The sequence below is a fragment of the Poecilia reticulata genome, linkage group LG9 (assembly GCF_000633615.1).
Source record: "Poecilia reticulata strain Guanapo linkage group LG9, Guppy_female_1.0+MT, whole genome shotgun sequence".
Lineage (NCBI taxonomy): Eukaryota > Metazoa > Chordata > Actinopteri > Cyprinodontiformes > Poeciliidae > Poecilia > Poecilia reticulata.
In genome coordinates, this window is record NC_024339.1 from 32763155 (window position 1) to 32785748 (window position 22594).

At 41.1% G+C, this 22594-nt stretch overlaps 1 protein-coding gene across 1 annotated transcript in view; it reads left to right on the forward strand.

Moving 5' to 3' along the window:
* Positions 1-2241, forward strand: part of LOC108166563 (GTPase IMAP family member 6-like) — a 17411-nt gene extending 15170 nt beyond the window's left edge. Inside the window, exon 5 of the mRNA XM_017306544.1 lies at positions 2216-2241. Coding sequence (XP_017162033.1) covers positions 2216-2241 — 26 coding nt within the window. The remainder of the gene's footprint in view (positions 1-2215) is intronic.
* The last annotated feature ends 20353 nt before the right edge of the window (positions 2242-22594 follow it).

Consider the following 22594-nt stretch of genomic DNA (forward strand, 5'->3'; position numbering starts at 1 on the left):
TCACATGAAGATAACAGGCAGCTGTGACCTCCAGGTCAGTTCACACATACAGTTTAAAGAAGAGAACACTTTAAACTGACTAACATTAGACTGAAAATGAACTAAAGTAACAACAAAATGATAATACCAAAAAATCCCTATCAGATATTTTGTGAAAATCCGGCAGAAATGCTAAGCTAATTGACTCAGAAATACTCTGCAGAGGACGAAAAATGCCATGTTTAGACATTGGAGCTAAGTTGTTAATGTGAGACATGAAGTCACGTGGGACTCTCGAGGGGTGTTGCTGGGCGGAGCTTGGCAAGGTCCATAGACATTAATATGTATTCATGTCTATGGTTATAACGGCCAGACCTCCTGTTTAAAAAGAAGCCAAAGTTTGATACCTAATACATATGAGGTATGTGTTTCATTAACTTTACATTTTCTTTGAGAAAATAACATTGACTATGTTCTCTTTCTCTGTAATGTTAGCTATGAGCAATTCAAGCCAATCCTACCTTGCTGTAAGTTAATGTTAGCTAGTTATTAAACTCCATTACTGTAATGTTAGCCCTTAATATTAAACATATTTTAAAGACAGGCAAATTGTTTTTCCCTCCAATTTTAATCTAGCAAATTAAAAGCTAATATGTTAGTCAAAGTTATCCTTTATGTGTATTATTTAGCAACTTGGCTGTTGTGAAACAGTGCTCGTGTTATTTGCTTTGGCAAATTTAGCCACATGAAGACCCATGTTAGCCTAAGGATACATGGTGGGGGTGACAAAGTTGGCTAATGAAGACATGCTACAAGTGGGGAGGATGATAATAAGGACCAACCACCAGAGAAAGAAGATCCTATTTGACCAAAGAGAAAGAAGAAGATGAAATATTCCCCAAGAAAATTAGGTAAGTCGTTTTTGTGTTAATATTTTCACCATGTGAAGTGGGTGGGACAGCCAGGTAAGTGGGGAAGGGGGAGCAGGAACCAACATTCACCAGCTGAGTTAATAAGTTATGTTTTAGACAACTAAAAACTGGTGTTAAATCTATTTATTTATTAATAAACTTCTTGCAAACAACCATAAGTCAGAGTATCTGGTTAGAAATAGTTTAGAATGCTCATTAAGTAAAGATACACTCACATGTCTAAAACTATACATTAAATGATGCAATCTGAATAACAGTGGCAGTTTGTCTGAACTTCTGCCAGACAAATATTTGACCAGAATAATTTTGTGCAGCTCCAGTTATTATGCTACTTGTATTAAATAATTGTATTGCACTTTATAACAACCAGTCATGTTAACTAGGCATTTGTCTGACAGTCTACCATTCTGACAGTGTGCAGCAAGGGACATTTTTGGAATGGTATTTTATGGGTATTTTCTTAAACGTACACGAAAACAGAGATCCACAGACAACGTATGTGAGTTTTCAACCAAACTTCTGCAGAAGGAGAAGACACGGTGAACTGCTCCTCCAAGCTGCTCACCATGTGTTCTGAAAACCTTCAGCTTGTTTGTCTCTTTTATTAGCAGGGGAGAGAAAGGTRTGAACAGGAATGGAGGGGCTGAAATCAACATCCTATCTTCACAGTAGGATGTGAATTCAGACAGAGGGGAGACACAGAAACTAAATTAACACATAGACAGGTTTTACAGCTCAGGACCTTCCCAGGAAGATCTAAGTCACCATCTGTACAAACATGCTTGATTAAGGAAGATTTAATTTTGTCTCCCAAGTTTCAACAAATTTGAACACTAAACCTCTAAATAAAAACTAGTAACATAAAATTACAACTGTAAGAATGATAACAAACATAATAATTCTAACATTTCCCTCCTGTTTAACATTCTTACATAAAAGTTACTCAAAACCTTAAAAAAATGAAAAAGAATATAAAAAAATGAATTATAAACGAAAGAGTAGAAAACCAAATGCAATTATCTTTCATCACAAACACCACTTGTTTTCACATTCTCAGTGTAGGAGTCATAAAACATTTGATTTAATCTGTTTATTAGTTATATTCTTTTTTTCAGTTCATCTTCATCTCTCTGAAGAGACATGTAATCTTCATCGGTGTCAGAGATTACCCTGACCATCTGATAGTTGATCATGGCTGTGTTAAATGTCTTTAGCATCATGCTACGAAGGCATGAAATGATGCAAGTTGTAAACAGGCAAAAAAGAATCAACACAGTCAGAATTGGTGTTGCAATCTTCAACAGTAAAGTCCACCATGGTCCAGAAGTGAGCCAAGACAGAAAGTCAAAAGGATGTGATCCTTTCTTTCCACATAATGTTTAAGTTCCTCCAGTTCATGTAGAGCGTCAGAAATAGTTCCACCAGTTCCTGTTTCGTCAGGAACAAACGTTCAGCACGCTGGGCCAATGATTTTGCAAACACCACCCTAAGAGGTTGTGAGGAAGTCCAGTACAACACGATTTTGCGGAACCATGTTTCTCAATTCAGTCAGCTCTCATGGTCCCATGGTTCATTTACCACACTCTGCCTTGCTGTACTGCGTTATAACAAAATAAATAAAATAACGGGAAGATCAGTTTTCCTTACAAATATGCGAGCGTTCACTAATCAGTAAATGTGAAATCATAACTTACTAAATTTCTCTTCTTCCTGGTGGACTCAGAGCTCCTCGGCACCGTGGTCTGAGGTCTGGCTGGTTCTGCTTGGCCATTTTTTAGGTCTGAAAAAAATCAAAGAAGATGCGAATATTTTTAAGAGTTCAGAACATCACATGTAATAGAGATTACAATACAAAATCTCACCCTACACTTGTTTCGGCATTAAGMAAACGACAGACCGCTTTCTGTAAGAAACAAACAAAGCAACTGGCCTCGCTCCACGTGTTATTTAGAAAAGCTTTTTTACCATGAGTTCGGTCTTGTTGGACCGCCGCGGTGTCATCTGTTGTTTTCCGCCGGATCATTGCTTAATATCAAAACGATATTAAGCAATGATAGGACTTCTTCCACCATTTCACACAACGCACGGGTATTTTCGTTCATGTTGGGTGTAGCAGTTAGCACTCGTTACCACCAGTGCAAATCTTCCTCTGAAGTTCAATGGCGGCTGTTTGACCGACTATGAAAGCGCATTACTGCCACCAACTGGACTGGAGTGTTAAATGAAAGTTGACAGAAAAAAAAAACATTCTAAAAAGTTTTTTTTTTTTCAAAAGTTATGTGACAGTATTTTATTTTTATTGTAATTAATTGCTAAAATGTTTTTAAATGTGGATATGTTTATTTACTCAATTCTACTTTGAGTTGTCTCCTTTTTAGTTGATACAGAATATGATTCATAATCCGTGAGTTATATTTAGTGCTTAACTAACAAAACTTTAAAAAAGAATACAAATGTTTATACTCTATCAGAAGGTATCACAAACTTTCAACCATTTTGTTCTTCAATTTAAACCTGAGAGTTAAGCAGCTGAATACTGAAAAATCTGTAGTTTCTTAAGTCCTGTATTGTGATGTGGAATGACCACTACCACTCCAATATAGCATGACTCTGGGTCTTTAATGCAATCAGTGAACATTAACATTAGTTTGAATATTATTCACAAAAATGCTTTATGTACAATGAACCACTCTGGAATATGGTTTTTATTATTATTTTTGATTAAGTTGTGCAATTCCTCCCATCACAAGATAAATCTTCAGATAGAAGGAATGTCAACGTAAGATCACGTTTCACAAAAGTCTATTGTATGTAATCATGCATATTCTTCTTTTATATCATCAATTCAACTAAAACTAAGTTTTTCAGTGCTCCTAACACATATGTAATATATATTTTAATGGATAAGATAGATTGTTTTCTCCAAACATACTTCTTTATGGTGAACAGAAGGTAAAAAGGGTTAGCTACAAAATGAATAAGAGTCAAAAGGCGGTGCTCAACAGTTGATTTGCATTTGCATGGCACTCAGCAACATCATTTAATTACAAAAACCTCTGCTAGGCACAAGGGCAGAGGGGTGATTGGGGAACACGGACACACAGCGTTTTTGACCATTCTTGGCAGAGTTTGACTGACTAAAACCTCTTGCCGAAAGCCCTCAATCTCCATGCGCACGGCAGAACAAGGTGTTACTAGCTGACGAAAATCCCATTTTTCGTTCTGTGTTTTTTCCTCAGATTTTGCTTCATATTTGTATTTTATTTCTTTTAAATATGCTCTCTTCTTTCTGTAGTTTCTTTCAAAAATATTTTAACACATTTTCAACTCCTCCTTTTTCTGTTTTCCTCTTTCCCATAATTTTTAGTACTCGGCGATTTAGCATAAAATGGCTTGATATTTTGTGCTCCGTTAAGAAATTGTCTTAAGTCAGTACTTTTCTAGTGTTGGATTTTAATTCTGAGGACAGAAAGTTTTACTCTCAGAGTTGAGCACCATTCACACTTACACACACAAAAAAAATTCCCTGCCTACGCGAGGATCTTCTCATATGGGGCACCTCATCCAGAGGGGGACTCTAAATTACCCCTCCTTCCTTTTCCCTGCCAATGCGAGGATCCCTTTAACCCTATATGTTTTTTTAAACATATGACCTTTGTCACATAGTGTTCCACATCCCCTTTCATATATGGCCAGTAAAATCGGTTACAGATTAAGTTCAATGTTTTCTCCACACTAAGGTGTCCCATTTCCTCATGCAGTTCTTTATATATMAGCTGGTGAAACACCTTGGGCAGCACAAGTTGAACTCGACTGGAGGAATTCCTAAGAAGGATGCCATCTTTATTGACACACAGTTTGTTTCTTTCTCTAGCGAATACAGAGATGCCATCACGCCAATTTCTTTTGGCATGCCGGGGCCATTGTTTTCTCATCACAAACTCACGCACCTTTCCATCCATCCATCCATTTTCTTGCACCCTTGTCCCTTGGTGGGGTCAGGAGGTGCTGGTGCCCATCTCCAGCTAACGTTCCGGGCGAGAGGCGGGGTACACCCTGGACAGGTCGCCAATCTGTTGCAGGGCAACACAGAGACACACAGGACAAACAACCATGCACACACACACACTCACACCTAGGGGTAATTTGGAGAGGCCAATTAACCTGACAGTCATGTTTTTTTGGACTGTGGGAGGAAACCGGAGTACCTGGAGAAAACCCACGCATGCACAGGGAGAACATGCAAACTCCATGCAGAAAGACCGGGGCCGGGAATCGAACCCAGAGCCTTCTTGCTGCAAGGCAACAGCTCTACCAACTGCACCACTGTGCAGCCCCACGCACCTTTCTAATAATCAAATCTTCTTCTTGTGCTTTTCTGAGGTCCTCTGGTGATATTTTGACCGCTGTTGGTGTTAAGTGTTCCTGTTCTTCATCATTGCAGGCTGACATTATGACTCCAGGACACAACCACGGTTCTTGATCATGGGATGTTAGCTGGACTGACTGTGTGACAGAGGAAATTACCTCTGGCTCCATCTCCTGGAYGCATGTCCGCATGTACTCCTCCATGTCCAGGGGCATCGTTGACAGTCCGTCTGCGTCCCCATTCACTTTCCCCGGTCGATACTTGATGGAGAAGTTAAAGTCTGCTAATTCAGCTATCCAGCAGTGGTAGATGGCGTTTAGCTTGGCTGATGTTAAAACATAGGTTAAAGGGTTATTGTCCGTATAGACGACTAAAGAGGGTGAATAATAATAAAACTATTCGAATCAGGAGGGGAGTAACCTGACAACCACAAAAACTTGACAGAGTCCAGGTGAATGTTTTAAAAAAGAGGGATTTATTGATAAAAATCCCAGAAGGCTTGTACAAACTGTGGGGGAGAAAGGKACGGTTAGGTGGTGCCAAATCAAAGAAAATAATAAAACAAAACAGGGCCTAACTACCATCTATGCTAAAGAAAAGAAATAGAAAACAAAAACCCTGCCTACCTAATCTAACAAAAGTTTCCACCAAAACTTTACATGGGTGGCACCCACCTACTTACCTAATGTTTCTAACAGAAAAACACCTACGTGATGACATGTACAGGGTACCCCAAACTTACCTCGCCCTCTAACTCCCACCACAAACCTCCACACCAAGAGCAACAAGACATGCGTCAGGTAAAGTCAGTTCCCGAGAGAGATCTCCGGCTGGGATGCTTATATAAGGCCTCCCTGGATGCTGATTGGGCCTTGGTTGACAAGGATCAATCAGGGGAGATTGACACCAGCTTTCCTTACTACCTGTGAAGAGACAAACAAAAGAGGGGGGAGGGGAAAGAGAAACAAACAGCCTGACAGGCATGTAACAAGGGTGCATAATAAAGGTACTCTCTGAATTGTTCACAGATCGCTCACTTCACTGCTAAGAACTATAACTTTCCAGAATGGAGGTGGTAGTTCTTTTCTGGTGAAGTTAGTGTTCTTGACCCATAACCTATGACCACAAGTTTGCCTTGTTGTCTCTGGTACAACACTGCACCGAGGCCTTCTTGAGAAGCATCACAGTGCAATACAAATGGTTTCTCAAAGTCAGGGTAACCTAATAGGGGAGGAGACAGCAAATACTCCAACAACTGGCAGAGAACATCCTTATGATGCTTTGTCCATTCGATTGGATGGCTTGAGGGAAGCTGGTCTGAGCTTTTGTGCCTYCCCTTGTTTGTTTTTGACCCTCCTCCTTTCACTACCTTTCCAGKTTTCTTTTCTGTGCACAACAGGCTGTACAGGGGCTTAGCAGTGCATGAGAAGTTGGGAATATATGGAYGATAGTATGATAGGAAGCCCAACATTTTCCTCAAATCACCCACYGTTTTTGGTATGCGRTCYTTGAGTGCCTGTACTGGTRCAATCTCAGCAGGATCCATGCAGTAGCCATCCTTGGACACAATCTTTCCCAGAAACTTCACCTTGTCTTTGAAGATTTCACATTTTCTTGGCGTTAATTTCACTCCATGAGTCTGATAACGACGCAGCATCTCTCTCATGTCGCGTAGATGTTTCTCAAATGACTGGCTGTGGACCAGGTTGTCATCCAAATATGGCTGAGATGTTTCATCCCTAAGGCCTGCGAGGCACTCCTCTATACTGCGCTGGAACTCTGCTGGAGCTGAGGACAGGCCAAAGGGAATCTTGATCCACTCATATAACCTCCAAGGTGTTATGAATGTGGTCAGTGGTCTGCTACTCTCCTCCAGGAAACCCTGATGGTATGCCTTGCCCTGGTCCAAGACAGAAAACACCTGATGAGAGCGATGAGTTTACTATTTGGATCAGATCATTAATGACAGGCAGGACTTTCTTAAAGAAATGTATGTGTAGGACATCCAGACAGCAGGAACCGGAGCTTAATTGACTTATAATTTCTTCTAGGGTTTTATAATCAAGTAGTTGAAATTGGGTCATTTTTCCTGCATTTGTTTTGTTTGGGCACAGCATTGGTACTGTCTTTGGAGTGGATGTGAAGATTAATCCTCTAATCTTTTGAATTTTCTCTAAAAAGAAACTTGAGAACTTGTTGCAGGCGGCATTAGATTGAAGTTCAGGTGGCAACGTCATAGGAGGGTTTGTGAGCCTGTCATTAATAGCAAATAAAGCTCAAGCATTGTTAATGTTTTTGTTTATGACATCTGCAAAGAAAGCCTCTCTTGCATGTTTTAGTGTAGTGATAGTTACGTAGTCTTTCTTTATAGATGTCACAATAAACGTGCAATTGAGTTTTACGCCATTTCCGTTCGGCCCTACAGCAGAGTTGTCTTGCAGATTGAACTGTTTGTGCATTTCTCCATGGAGATTTCTTCCTACCAGTCACAACCCTCACTTTAATGGGGACAATGTAATCAATGATATCTGAAAGCTTGCACTGAAAATCATCCACCAACTTATCTATGTCATTATTGCTTAAGGACGAGGAAGAAGAGTAGATTTGATCAAATGTTTCTGCTGTGTTTTATGTGAGAGAACGTTTTGTGATAGTAGCTGTTTGTCCAAGTGGGTTAACGGATAAAGAACTGTCAAAGATAACAGGAAAATGATCCGACAGGGTAATATCAGTTACAGAGACACTGGAAATATTCACACCCTTACTGATAACCAGGTCCAGTATGTGTCCCTGAGTGTGTGTTGCTTGTTTGACATGTTGTGTTAAACCAAAACTCTCTAATATATTAAACAGCTTTTTAGCCCCTCGGTCTTGGGGGTTGTCAACATGAATGTTGAAATCACCGACAATTATTAAACAATCATAATCAATGCATATGAGAGATAAAAGCTTATTGAAGTCCGTAAAGAAATTTTCCACATATGTTAGAGTTTTGTATAGAGTTAGTGTCAAAGTTCGTTTGTGGCCTTTTACCTCAATTCCAAGATATTCAAAAGGCATAAAATGACCCAGAGATTTTACTACAGTTCATGGTATTCTTTAATATTGAAGCCACGCCTCTTCCTTTTTTGTGTTGTGCTTTCAAGCATGTCACGAATGCTCAAACCAGGGCTGATTGATTTGATTACAGCTTCAACATCACTATGTCCTTTATTCAGGCCTCTTTCAATCTGATGCATTAAGTTCGTGAATGAGAGCCTGTCTTTCTGACCTTTCTCCCCTATCAGACCATATATTTTAAATTCCCTCCGTATGGTCACTTCTGGAAGCCTATTTGCTGTGGTTGGCATCACATTTTCAACCCCTGTACTCTGAGGCTTACCCTTTATGCGTTCATTTAGTCTCCGCACTTCCTCCTGCAACGCTTGGTTGTTAAGGTGGAGCTGTGATTATTTTTTTGCCTAGTCCATTTGTTCCGTTACAGCCTGGGTGCTTTGTCTCGGAACAAATGTTGCCTCCTCAGCAGAAACTTACGAATGTTGTGATCTCTGTTCAATTGATTTTAACATTCTCTGCAGATAGCACCGCACCACCACCTCCTCTTCATCATTAACCGTAGCATCAATGGCAGGGGTGAAAGTAAGGAGGTACGGTCGGGTACTGCGTACCCCTAAAAGATTTAGCGGGGGTACGCAGTACCTGCAAGAGAGGAGCGGCTGTCAGCTGTAAAAAATCAACGGGTTCACTGTGCAGCTGTGAGTTCACACACTAATTAGCCGTGACTGATTCGTTTTTCAAGAACAATCTAAAACACGACTTCATCAGTTTATAAACAGCTTTTTCCCATTTAATATTGTTTCGGAACTGTTCGTGCTTTACTAGAGCAGCGGTGCAACATGATGATCGCAGAAGGTTTTGAGTCGATCTCAGCATCAGGTGACAAACTGAACGCCGCCAGGAGGCTGAGAGCAGCACGTCCTCCTCTGACTGGTTTATCAAAACGTTCATAACTTTATTAAAGAACAAAAAAATCAGCAAAATGTGCTCAAATTAATGACCACAATAATATCTCAGTAATTGTTTCAACAATGTGTTGTGCAATTCTGTGCATTCCGGTTCCATTACTAGCAGAGCAGGAGTTTAATATTAACTAATCAACTTCCGCTGTGTTCAGGGAGCTTATTAATAATCGCAAAATAAATATCAAGCCTGAAAACCTAATATCAGGTTAATATCGTAACGGACTGAATGTTATATTTTTAACGTAATCTCTGGTCGAATTGTGGAGCGCAGGCGGTTGCCACGGCAACGGGTGTGCTTAAATGACAGAGAGAGACTGAGAGTAAAAATGTGAGAGTGATTTTGAGTTGATCACCTGTTCAGGTTGTTTTAACTTTGCTGTGGCGCATCACAGCCGCGGTAGTTTCTGAATGTTCAATAAACGACAAACTTAGACTAATTACCTCGTTCTTTGTGAGTATAAGTCATTTACAACAAATATCAAACCCGGTAAATATGTTTTATTAAGTATTTAACAAAAAAATGGCTTCTACCGCGATAATTATGTAAAATTAAATTGTCTAATATTAAAAAATAATTTGGTGCTTTCGGGCTCAGAGTCTGAGAGGCTTTTCCTTTATCAAACTTTTTGTTTTTTCCCTCTTATTTAGTGGAAATATTGATGTTGATGAGATTTTCTCCAAAATAATAACCTTTTTCAACCTTGATAGCTCCACTGTTGAAAATGAGGCTCTAACATTCACATCGAAATAAAAATCCAGTCCAGCATCTGGTTTGAGGTGATTCCTCTGGAACCTGTTGGTGGAAAAACATCCCAACTTCAGAAGATGAGCTTTAACCTAACAGAGCTCTGTGGTTCCTCCTGTCGTATGAGAGTCAGGGTGAGGAGGCGCCATGTTAGGAAGAGAAGTGGAAGCTGCAGGATCTTCAGAACAAACAGGTCATGATGCTGGGCTACTGATTATCCCTCTGTCAGGACACAGGATCAATGGAACCAGTTTAAAGGCTAAAATGAATGGTTATATGCCAGACATGGAAAACTGGGATGCTCTCCATGCCATGATGTTCATGATGTTTGTGCTGCATTTGTTTTTTGATTTTTACCCAGGAAGCATTTCGGCTAAACCATGAGTGAAACAGCCATTGGGACTGACTAGTATATATTCCATTGGGGAAGGTAACTTTAACATTAAATACACCTTTCTCAACAGGCGAGGGCGCACTTTCTCCATCTATAATCAGACATTTAAGGAACTTGAAACTATTCCTCCCTCCCTGGCATCTCCAGACCCAGGCTCCCAACTCCCCACCCCCATAGCTCCGCGCCTGATCACAATGGTTACATTCACCATTTTCTCTTCTTCGAAACTTAGGACCCTTCCGACCTGAGGCTACCCTAAGCGCCTGTTAGAAACTGATCACTGTCCAAACTTGTTTCACTCTCAGTCCCAATAGCTACCAACATACACGTGAATATTCCGCTAAACATAGACAATGAAACAGTGCTTTTTAATAAAACAAAACATTCATAGAAACAGATAATAGACTCATATTTAATGTAAGGGGGGGTTTCTTGATCCACAATCAAGGGCAACTGATCCCCCACACAAGTCAACAAGAAAATTGTTTTGGTTTAAACGCAGAAATTAAAGTTCATGAAGTTGATTTAACAACAAGAGACAAGTTGTCTAAAAATAGTTTTTTAAGTTCTTTAATCTTGAATTGCGAGTTTTAACTTAATGCTGCAATTTAAACCAAATAATTTATTCACAATATGCAAGAAATAAATTGTCCTCATTTATTTGAAGAGCACATATTTCAGTGTAATTTTAAGTTGTAAAAAACTACAGCTTCATAATAATTATATTAAATATCACAATAAATTCTGCTCAAAAACATTCAGAGTCAGATCAATATAAGTCTCTTTGAATCTCACGATACAAAAACAAGCCGCTAAGCATGCAGGGAAATAATTCCCACTCCTGTCTTTTTCTTCTTGCAATTTTTTTTAGTGCTATTCTAAAACCTCTAGATTCAACTCTTAGAGGTTTGACTAAATTAATAAAAAGTTAACACAACGTGTTTATTTTTTTTATAAACTCACATTTAGGTTCAAAATCTAAAACTCTCAAAATGTATTTGACTTAAAGAGTAGAAGACAGTTGACACAACCAAAATGAGTCTCAACTGTTTTACAGTGCAGTGACTGAAAGCCTTCATCTCTTCCTGTTCATCAACTATTTTCAGACGGTTGATAGAAAACAGTAAAACATTCAGAGAGATAGAAACACTGAATGTAACCAGAACAACTGGTTCTTGTTTTTCTTATTCAGTCAGATGAGTTTTACTGTTTGAGCTCAGCTTAGTGAAGCAGCAGAACTTTAATTCAGCCTGATGGATCATTTTACTGGATCTGCTATCAGCTGCAGACATTAACTATAAATAAAAGCTTGAATTATTTTAAACCAGAGCCAGTCATGTTAAGGTAAATCACAGGGTATTTGGTCTTATAAACCTTCCTGATTCATAGTTGGTCATATTTCTCTCTCATCAGAAACAAACTATAGGTTAATATTTACAGATTTTATTCTATGGAGAAACTTTCCAACATTGCAACCAGAATCTGAATCTACACTCACAAGAAGGAACCACAAGCTGAAAATAATTAAACTTTAAAAGTTAAACCTGTCACAGTTTGATAGCTGTTACTCTGTTGAAGTGTAACTAATGTTGTTCATGTTTAATGTGTATCTAGTTGTACTGAATGTTTTATTGCAGGGATCATAAATAAATCTAACACAGCAGTGCCCTCTTGTGGTGAAAAAACAACTGAGTATTTCTATCTCATGCAAAATCCACTTTTTTAACCCTTAAATACATTTTCTATGTACTTTGAGTGTATAGAAGTGAAAACAATGTAAATATCTTTATTTTCCTTTTGGGTTATATTTTTCAGATTGTCCGTTCTTCTCTATTCCATACGATGTTTCTTGTCCAGTGCATCACTGAATTTACTGATGAACTGTTAAACAAGGTCAAGAACTTCCAGCTAATCAGTTCTGTGAAACAACACATCCACCAATTGTTTGGTTCTTGGGTGTATTAAATTAATCCACAAGATTCCTCAAACCTCCTGATTACATTTTATTCTTCTCAGTAATGTTCCCACATTAGCTGCAACAGACTGGCGACCTTTCCAGGTTGTACCCCGCTTCTCACCCGGAAAGCTGGAGAGGTACCAGCACCTCCTGACCCCACTAAGGGACAAGGGAGTTAGAAAATGGATGGATGGATGGATGGATGGATGGATGGATGGATGGATGGATGGATGGATGGATGGATGGATGGATGGATGGNTGGATGGATGGATGGATGGATGGATGGATGGATGGATGGATGGATGGATGGATGGATGGATGGATGGATGGATGGATGGATGGATGGATGGATGGGAAAAGTTTCCCTTGTTTGTGTGAAACACTAAAGGACGACTGCTTCAGCAACCTCCACCAGCATCAGGAGGGATTTTCTGACAGACTTTGTCTGATTGAGGGTCAGTTCTTTCTCTATATGGAAACAAGAGGCATCGCAAAGCGCTAAGATGCTAACAATGCTAAAATGACAGCAAAGTTAATTTTAGACATGAATGTTGTGTTGATAATGACGTCCTGGCCATTGGTTTGATAACATTGAGCCTTCTGAATCTGTTAGCGATGTACTAGTTGTTAGCTTTAGCTATAGCTCTTAGCTGTCTATAACTGTACTGCATGTTTTAGATGTAATTACATGGTTTGTTTTTGCTGTTTTTGCCTTGGAGAACACAAATAATACAAATGTTTTCAGTGACGTTCTTGACGTTCATGTTAGCTACTTCCTTAATTATGTCGAGGCTTTGTTTACTTCAATCATATTGATGCAGCAAAACGAGTTGCCCTAAAACACATCAGAACAAGTAAAGAAGGGTCTGTGGAGCTACAGTAAAAAGCATTGCAGTTCTACTTTATATAGACCATAAGTGAAGGATTTACCTGAGAAAAGGAAGGATTTAAAAGCATGATATATCCACTTTTAGTCCCTTTCTACATGTTGATTGATAATACAGCAAGCAGTAGAGATGGTCATGCTCAGAGTCATCGGCTCTGAGAACTAATTCTTTGTAGTGAATCAAAAGAACTGACTCACATCAAGTGAGAGCTGATTCTTGTTTCTCCTTTCACTGCTCAGCCCTCACTCTCAGTGAATCCTCTCTGCTCAGAACTTTGTTTTTATTGGCACCTTGGTGACTTGGCTTCTCAAATCCTGAGAAGTAACTAAGAAGAGGAACTGAACCAACCATCCAATCTGAGCCATTTGATTTTTTGAATATCAACCTTCACTGAGGACATGGCTTGGTTTCTTGGTTCGGTTCTGTTTCTGGTTCTTTTCAATATATTTCCTTGGTGTTGAAATATGCAGGTTAATTGTCGGGGCGACGATGCAATACCGGGGGGTAGAATGTAGTGGGATGGTGTTTCACCCTCCCCCACTCTGTGCACCGGGCACCGTTGATTGGTAGGTGGGGTGAGTGCCTTTATAGTTGGGCGGGTCACTGCAGGGTGCGTGCGTCTTTGTTTCTCCCACTGTTGCTACGGTCGGTGGCTACATGTTGGCTTGTGGGTTTGGTCGACTCGTCTGCGATCTGTTGCTCTGATGGCGTTGCCGGCTGCAGCTGGGGGATGCTGTGGCGTGCGGCTTCCATCTGGTCCTCACCTGCTGACCCACTTTCTCCCGGGTTAGGCTGTGTATCCACCCCTGGGCAACTGATTGTGTTTGGAGCTGTAGCGCTTTGGATGCTCTGCTGTCTTGTCTTGTCTTGCCATTGTTTTGGCCGCTCTCAAGTGAACCCGTTGCGGACTGGGCAGGCTGTGTGGGCAGGGCATTACTCCTCTGGGCCCCATCGAAGGTCATTTGGAAGCGGATGACAATGATTTGTTTCATTTTCTTTTAGTTTTGTTTTGTGATTGAAGTTACTAATTTGTTTTCTGGTTTGTTTGATTTACTAATTTCTTTTGCATTGCATGTTTTGTTTTATTTCATTTGGAATAATTGAACTTGCTTGTCTTTTTTCCTTATGTGTTCCTTTTGTTCCAGGGACTGAGTAGTAGGCCTGAAGCCTCGTTTTTAAAACTGTTTTAAAGAATTGTTAAATAAAATATTGTGCACTGATAAATCTGTGTTCGGGTGCATCTTGTCACTTTTAATAAAAGATCTCCACCTGCTGGTCACAATTGGCGTTGTTGGCAGGATGCACCTTTGAGTACAGATTTTTTTTGTTGTGTGTGTTTCAGGTCTGTGTTTTTATTTATGGTGTAGTAAGACAAGACAGCAGTAGCTATCCAAAGGAAAGCCTACTCGTGGGTTCAGGATTTATTTTTCTGTTTTTTTCTTTTTGGTAGTCTTCCCCTGCAGGCATGGAGGAGGTGATGCAGCGGCCGGTGGATGGAGTGGGTCAGCAGAATGTGATGGCTGGGGGTTTGCCGGGTGCCTCTGCTTCCCCGGCTGTGGCTGGTTGTGTCATGCCTGCTGGCGCTGTAGTTGCTGAGCGGTTGGTGGTTGAGCCCAGGGACCGTCGGTGTCCCATGTTCGGTGGTAGGACTGGCATTGGTGAGTGGATCGAGGGGGCCCAATCATGTATTCGGGCCCGCCATTTGTCAGCGACAGATGAGGCTTTCTTTCTCTTTCTTCATTTAGAAGGGGAAGCCACGGAGGAACTAAAGTTCCGCACCAGTGCAGTGAGGAATGACCCAGCTAATGTTGATCAAGGGAAAACTAGCACCCACTGAGCTGTTGGGTCACAACTCAGGTGGGGGAATAGCAGGCTTGCAACTAGCAGCCGCGTCAAAATTGTTGGCATCTTGTAGAGTCTTTGAGGTTATTATGGGCGGTATCTCTTTGATTTGTTTAGAGACAAGGGGTCCATGCTGTCGACAATCACTGAGAGCTGTTTTCAGGGATATTTTGCATCACTGGGCCGTGATCGCCTTCAGTCGTGTCATTGGTTGCGGCTCCGGGCAGCCAGTGGTCTTTCCCTCCCGTAAATTTTCCATTTAGAGTTGAATGTCAATTTCTATGACAAAGCTTCCACATTGTGGGATCCTGGTGGGTGAAGGATCCCTCTAATGCGGGTTCTTCTGTTCCTGGCATTTTGGGAATTAATGTAATTTAGTGTATATACCAAGGACTTTTTGGAGCACATGGTGGTTCGTTATTTGACTTGCCTTCAGTGACAGTTTGCCATCTTTAGTCCTTGGTGTTGAAATATGCAGGTTCATTGTTTGATTTACCAATTTCTTTTGCAATGCATGTTTTGTTTCATTTCCTTTGGAATAATTGAACTTGTCTGTCTTTTTTCCTTGTGTGTTCCTTTTGTTCCAGGGACCGAGTAGTAGGCCTGAAGCCTCGTTTTTAAAAACTGTTTTAAAGAAGAATTGTTGAATAAAATATTGTGCACTGATAAATCTGTGTTTGGGTGCATCTTGTCACTTTTAAAAAAAAGATATCCACCTGCTGGTCACACATACTTTGATTGATGTACGTAAATTGTACTATTTTGGAACTACTAATTTTGTGCTTAGTATACTTTAGCAGTACTTAAGTTGTATAAAATTACAACTTTTAGTATACTTCGTACACTTCAAAATACTTTTTTGGAACAACTTCAAGTTGTACTTAGTATAATTAAAGTATACTTTTAAATGTAATATTCAACAGCTTCATTTTTAAATTGAGTGTACTAATTCTGTCAGAATTATATTAAAAATATACTTTTAATATATTTTAAATATACTACTAATAAATAATGTAAATAAATTACACTTTTTTTTATTTACTGCTATTGCAAATAAAGTACAATTTAATTACTCAAGTCTTGATTCATATTTTGTACATGATATGCATAACTTCACTACAGCACTTACATTGTTTTAGGCTAAAATTACATGGAAAGATTAATTACACAAGATGCCCAAGGTAATTCAAATATTTTGTTTTATTGCCGACATTATAAAATTGTCCAATTTTACTCACAAGCTACAGAATTTGGTAAAAACTGTGAGCTTTGCTAAAGTAATTCAAGACACAAGTTCAAATCCATGCTGAGAGTGGAGCTCCTTGCTCCTCCGCAGCTTTGATTGGCTAAGCAATGTAACGTGATCCTCTGCAGCAAGTGATGGCAAAGCGGGGCGTCATCATGACTTTACACAAGTGTGTCTTTACCTCCACAGCAGAGGCTCCGCCGAACCCCTGAGACCGACTCATCGATCGAACCCAGGTTAAGAACCATTGGCTTAGTTAGACTGCAAACATATGTTGAAGATAAAATCATTGATGAACGAGTTTGAACAACCACCTCACAATATCAAAGTCTCTCTGTCTTATGGAGCTTAATTAAAACCAGGTTAATTTATGAATTAAAGTATAAGTCGCAACAAACAACCTCCATGCATTTACAACATGAAGCTGAATGATTGCTTTAGTAATAATCATACAAGTCACAATAAAATAATTATTTATGAAACCAACATAAATTATATATCTTTACTGCACTGTTTATAATTAAATGAAGATAATTAATAATCAAACTTACCACCAGCTAGCAACACTTAGCAGCCTTCGTCCCTTCGGGCTCCTTTTGTGACACATTTCACTTCCATCGGTTGTTGTCCAGTTGTCTTGTCGTCTAACTCGGACGTCACCAGCTTGAATTGACCAAAATTAGTAACTATTGTCAAGGCCCTCTTTACTTTTAAGGCCATATTATGCGAGTAAAAATGACAAATTTGAACAGCGTCTGTTATCTTCCCTGCGTTCAAGTTTTTTCTTCTCTTTGTGGGTCTTTTTAAAAAAAAAAATGAAAGTGTGCAATACCGCCACCATCTTGTCTGGAGTATGAACTTGAGCTAATGCCATTGATATTAAGATTTTACATCACACTTCTGATAATATATTGGGTACTTTTTTAAACATTACATCATGATTATAATTTTTAATTGTATGCAATTTTAATTAAAAAAAACATTATTAAGGCACTTAAAAATTCATACTTTTTAGGTACTTAAAGAGTATGCCTACATATTACATTAAACACACTTTATAGGTGCCTAAAAGACATACTTCTGCTTATGTATTAATTAGTTTTATTTTGTAATCAGGTTGCTGCGTGTTGCAGACTTTCTGCCCAGGTCCCTTTTGAAAATGAGATCTGGATCTCAACGAGGTGAGAGAGAGAGCGATTGTATTTCTATATCTTTGTTTTTTTCTTACAGTTTTTCACTTGGTGTTTATGTTAATTGTTTAGTTGTGGTTTTGTGTTAGTTTGTCACGTTTTTAGGGGTTTTTGTTTGGGTTCGGGTGTGGCTGTCAGGCGTGCCTGGCTGGCCGGCGTCTTACAACGCCATGGTGTCTGGTGGTGGGGCTTTCTCCACGCTGACACGTAAGAACGGCGTCAAGGTGGGTGCCGGTTCTCCGTGCAGCGTGAAGGAAGTTTGTTTGGAGGTTGAAGAAATGATTGGACATGGATTCATCAAGTCGGCAGCTCGCATGAGTGGAGCTGTCCAGGCACGTGCAGAGATGGGGCCTGGGGGGGGGCTTGAGGACCTGCCCTTTTTGCTCCTTGCCCCCAAGTGCCCTTTTGGTCACCGAGTGCTCAGCAGCAACCTGCTGCTGCTGAGCAGGTGGGAAGCCCACCTGGTGAAGCTGCCGCAGCGGAGGAGCCTGCGGCAGCTGCAGGGGCGCCCACAGTTGCGGCGAAGGAATCTGCAGCGGGAAGGCCTGCTGCCGGTGCAGAGAGGGCACCTGTGGTGATGGCGAAAGTGCTCGCTGCAGAGGAATTGACAGAAGGTGTTGAGGGATCAGTAGTGGACGGTGAGGAAGCTTTGAAGATGAGTGTGTGTGTGGAAAAGGATGAGAGCACGGTGTTGTGTGGTGGTGGGGTGAATGGTGGTGAGAGTGTAGGTGAGGTGGTGGAAAGAGACGGTGTGCAGGGAGAGCAGGAGGGGGTGAAGGGTGATGAGCAGCATTTAGTGTGTGGGGATCAGGAAAAGAAAGGAGAGGTGGACGGACAGAATGAGGGACAGAAAAGTGTAGAATTGGTTTTAGGAGCTGCGGTGGAGGGGGAGACCGGTGAGACAGAGAAGGTGATGGAGTTGGAGGTGATATAGTTGGAGGCTTCAGCCCCGATAAAGAGGCAAAGTAAACGGAGAAATGTGACAACTGCTGTACATGCAGGCTAGCAAACTGGTCGCCGAGAGAAACTAAATGTCGGATAGCAGTGAAGCTGAGAGCTGGTTCTCTGATAGCAGTGAAGTGTCTGTGTTAAAAATGAACACTAAAGAACCGAGATACCCTGCTGAAATCTTCAAAACTTTTCTAGAACAAACAAAAGGATTTAGGGGGGTAAAAATTGAGACATATCTCCCAAATATAAAACTATTTTATTTCTTGGCAAGCTATCATATTAGAAATAAAGTCACATCAGGTTTTACAGATCCGGAAGTCTTTAGATTGAATAAATTAATGTCGAGGGTCAGAAAACAACTTTAGGTAAAAATGAAGCAAAGTAGCATCTTTTTTTCAAATATATATTTTTTTGTACATAGTTTTAGCCTCTCTTTTTACATGGATTCTTTTAAAATAGCATCTTTGAATTTAAATGGGACAAGAGAGACTGAAAAGAGAGATTTGATTTATCAAACTATGAATCAAAAAAAATTGATGTTATTTATCTGCAAGAGACACACAGTGATCAACCAATAGAAACAGACTGGGGCAGAGAGCGGAGGGGGGAGCTTGTTTTAAGCCACAACACCTCCCAGAGTGCAGGAGTGGGTTTTCTCTTCGGAGCTTTCGCCCCAAACTCGATAGAGGTTGAACATGTCATTCAAGGGAGGTGTATTTTAGTCAAATGTGAAATCTGAAGCCCTTATTACCATTATCTATGGTTGAATTAACTGCTAAACATTGTGTCCGTTGTTCTGATTCTTTGCGTGATTGTAGTATTTTCCTGACCACCACAGCAATGGCGCATGTGTGACTTACGATAAATCACCTAATGTCCAGTCCAGTAACATATACATCCATCAATGCTGCTGCCTCGCGCTCTGTCCTTTTCTCGCACTTCCCGCTACTTAGCAGTAGGTGTCAGGTTACATTGTGTTGCATTCAATGTTGTCGGGGAAAAAAGAGTTTCATGCGCTTAATGTCCGATTTGCCATAACTATTTATTGAATTCATTGTCGCTAGCTGGGGGTGGCAACAGGGGTGGCAAGGCTCTGATTTGGGGCAACTGCCACCCCGCTAGATCCGCCCCTCCTTAGAGATCTGGAGATGAATATCGTGGAATTAGAACAACTTAGTGAATCCACAGGAAATCGAGAGCATCTTAAAGCTCTCAAATCTAAAAGGCTAACTTTAGCAAACCTGCTGGAGAATAAAGTCCAAGGCGTATTGGTCAGGTCCTGGGTTCAGAACATCACAGAGATGGATGCTCCCTCTAGCTTTTTCTTCAGATTTGAGAGGAAGCACGGGCAGAGGAAGCTGATCCACTCCTTGCTGTCGGACACAGGGCAACAACTGAGTGAACCAGGTGAGATCAGAAAGAGGGCTGTGGAGTTTTACCGTTCTCTGTTCCACAGTGAATACAAGGAGAACGAGGAACTGTTCCGGGAGTTCTGTGACGAACTACCCCAGGTCTCTGAGGAGACCAACTCCGAGCTGGAGCGCCCCCTCGGGCTCCAAGAACTCCACACAGCCCTCCTCAGTATGCAGGGCCAGACGTCCCTGGGCGTTGACGGGCTCACCGTGGAGTTCTACAAGGCCTACTGGGACATTCTGGCAAAAGACCTGCTCTACATCTACAATGAAAGTCTGTCCACTGGTTCACTCCCCTTATCCTGCCGCAGGGCGGTCATCACCCTGCTGCCCAAAAAGGGTAACCTGGCCACTAGGCTGGGGAAGGCTATGGAGCAGGTCATCCACCGGGATCAGACCTATTGCGTCCCCAGCAGGTCCATGGTAGATAACATCTACCTGATTTGGGACGTTTTGGAGGTCTCCGGTTCATTGGGTTTATAAACCGGCTTGATTTCATTAGATCAAGAACAGGCATTTGACCGCGTTGAACACAGCTTCCTCTGGAAAACCATGAGGGGGTTTGGGTTCAGCGAGGGTCTCATTGCCAAGATCCAGGTACTGAACAGTGACATTGAGAGTGTACTGAAGATCAACAGTAGCCTGTGTGCAACTTTTAGGGTGTGTAGAGGCGTTCGACAGGGCTGTGCGCTCTCGGGGATGCTCTACGCACTCTCCCTGAAACCCCTCCTCCAGAAAGTACGCTTGAGTGTTTATGGTTTGGTTTTACCTGGTTTTAGTAACAATATGGTTTTATCTGCCTACGCTGACGATGTTGTTGTTTTTATAAAAGATCAGCAAGATGTGAATGTTTTAACCAAGATCACAGAAAAGTTCTCTGTCTTGTCTGCTGCGAGGGTGAACTGGGGCAAGAGCGAAGCTCTGGCTGTGGGCGAGTGGTCTGCTGGGCTCCCGGTTCTCCCTCAAGGTCTCATTTGGAAAAGAGATGGTTTTAAGTATCTTGGTGTGTTTTTAGGCAGCAAAGATGTTGTAATCTAAAACTGGGAAAATGTCAAGCAGAAAATCAAAACTAAGCTGTCAAAGTGGAAGTGGCTCCACTTCCAGATGTCTTATCGAGGCAGAGTGCTGGTTTTAAACAACCTGGTGTTATCGCAGCTGTGGCACAAACTTTCTGTTTTAGATCCACCATCTGGTTTATTGTCAAAATACAGTCAGAGATGGTAAATTTTTTCTGGAACGGTCTACACTGGGTGCCACAGTCTGTGTTGTTTTTACCAAGAAAGGAGGGGGGCCGGGGCCTTGTCCACCTGGCCAGCAGAACGGCTACTTTTCGTTTACAGTTTTTACAGAAACACTTGACAGGATCTCCTGTGTGGAGGGACGTGGCCAGCTGTATCCTCAGACGTGTTAATTTTCTGGGGCTGGATGCTGCTCTGTTTTTAACTGATTTTAGTCTTTTAAAGTTAAAAAAGTTGCCTCAGTTTTATCAAGGTGTTTTTAAATCCTGTGCTCTTTTTAAATGGCAAAGGGCAGAAACGCATGATTCCCTGTATTGGCTTTTAGTGGAACCACTAGTGTGTGGATCAAGACTGGACGTCCAGCACAGCAGTGTGCCGGGCCTTACTGAAGCATTGTCCAGGTCCAGGGCGGTGACCCTTCAGTGTCTGGTGCGGGTGGCTGGACCGGACCTCGCTAATGTCCAGGAGGTTGGCTCGCTGCTTGGGGTCCGGTCCGCCAGATTAGTGCGACACTTCCTGGAATGGGTGAAAGAGCGGCTGACAATTGGGGAGAGGCGGCTCATACAGCTATACGTCAAAGAAAAGTGCCTGCCTGACCAGACTGACCCGTTCCCGGACGTGTTCCTGAAGTCTGATTTTGAAGAAGACAGTGGCCCCCTGCTGGACCTTACAGAGTCAAAAATGGACTTATGCAAAACTAGTCCGAAAGTCCTGTACAAATCTTGTGTAAAGACATTAAACAAGAGAGCTCTCCAAAAAAGGCCCATCAGTGTGTGGAGCAACAAACTCGGAGGATAAAAACCAAAGTGGAGGACTTTGTACAAGCCTCCCATAAAGTAAAGGACTGGTGACCTTCAGTGGAGGATCCTTCATGGAGCCATCGCTACCAACTCGTTTTTATCGGTCATCAGTCCTGGGGTTTTAAATGAGTGTCCTTTTTGCAGTTTGTCCGAGAGTGTTTTTCATGTTTTTATAGATTGTGTACGGTTGACTAGTTTTTAAAAAATTTTAATGAGATTTTTGAGCCTTTTAGGTGTGGTTTTTACCACTTCTGTTTTTATCTACAGTGTGCATTACAGTCAAGTCACCAGTTTTAAATCCCGCATTTTAAACTATTTAACTATTTAAAAAGACACATGGTTCAAAGCTTAGGAAATAAGTGGCAGCTTATAGTCCGGAAAATATGGTATATGAAAAAAAATCTAAATTCTCTCTGGTTTTGTTCAGGGGGCCGGTCCAAATGTTGAGGCGGGCCTAAGTTTGGGGACCACTGCATAAGAGTCTGTTGAGTTTTTTAATTGTTGACTCTTGTGTCCCTGATGTCTCTGGATGCCACTGGGATAAAATAAATTAATCTAGTTTGGTCAAAAGGTGTGGAAAAATGTGTATTATTTTTGGTTTAATGACCTCTAGTGTCATCTGTGTTGGTC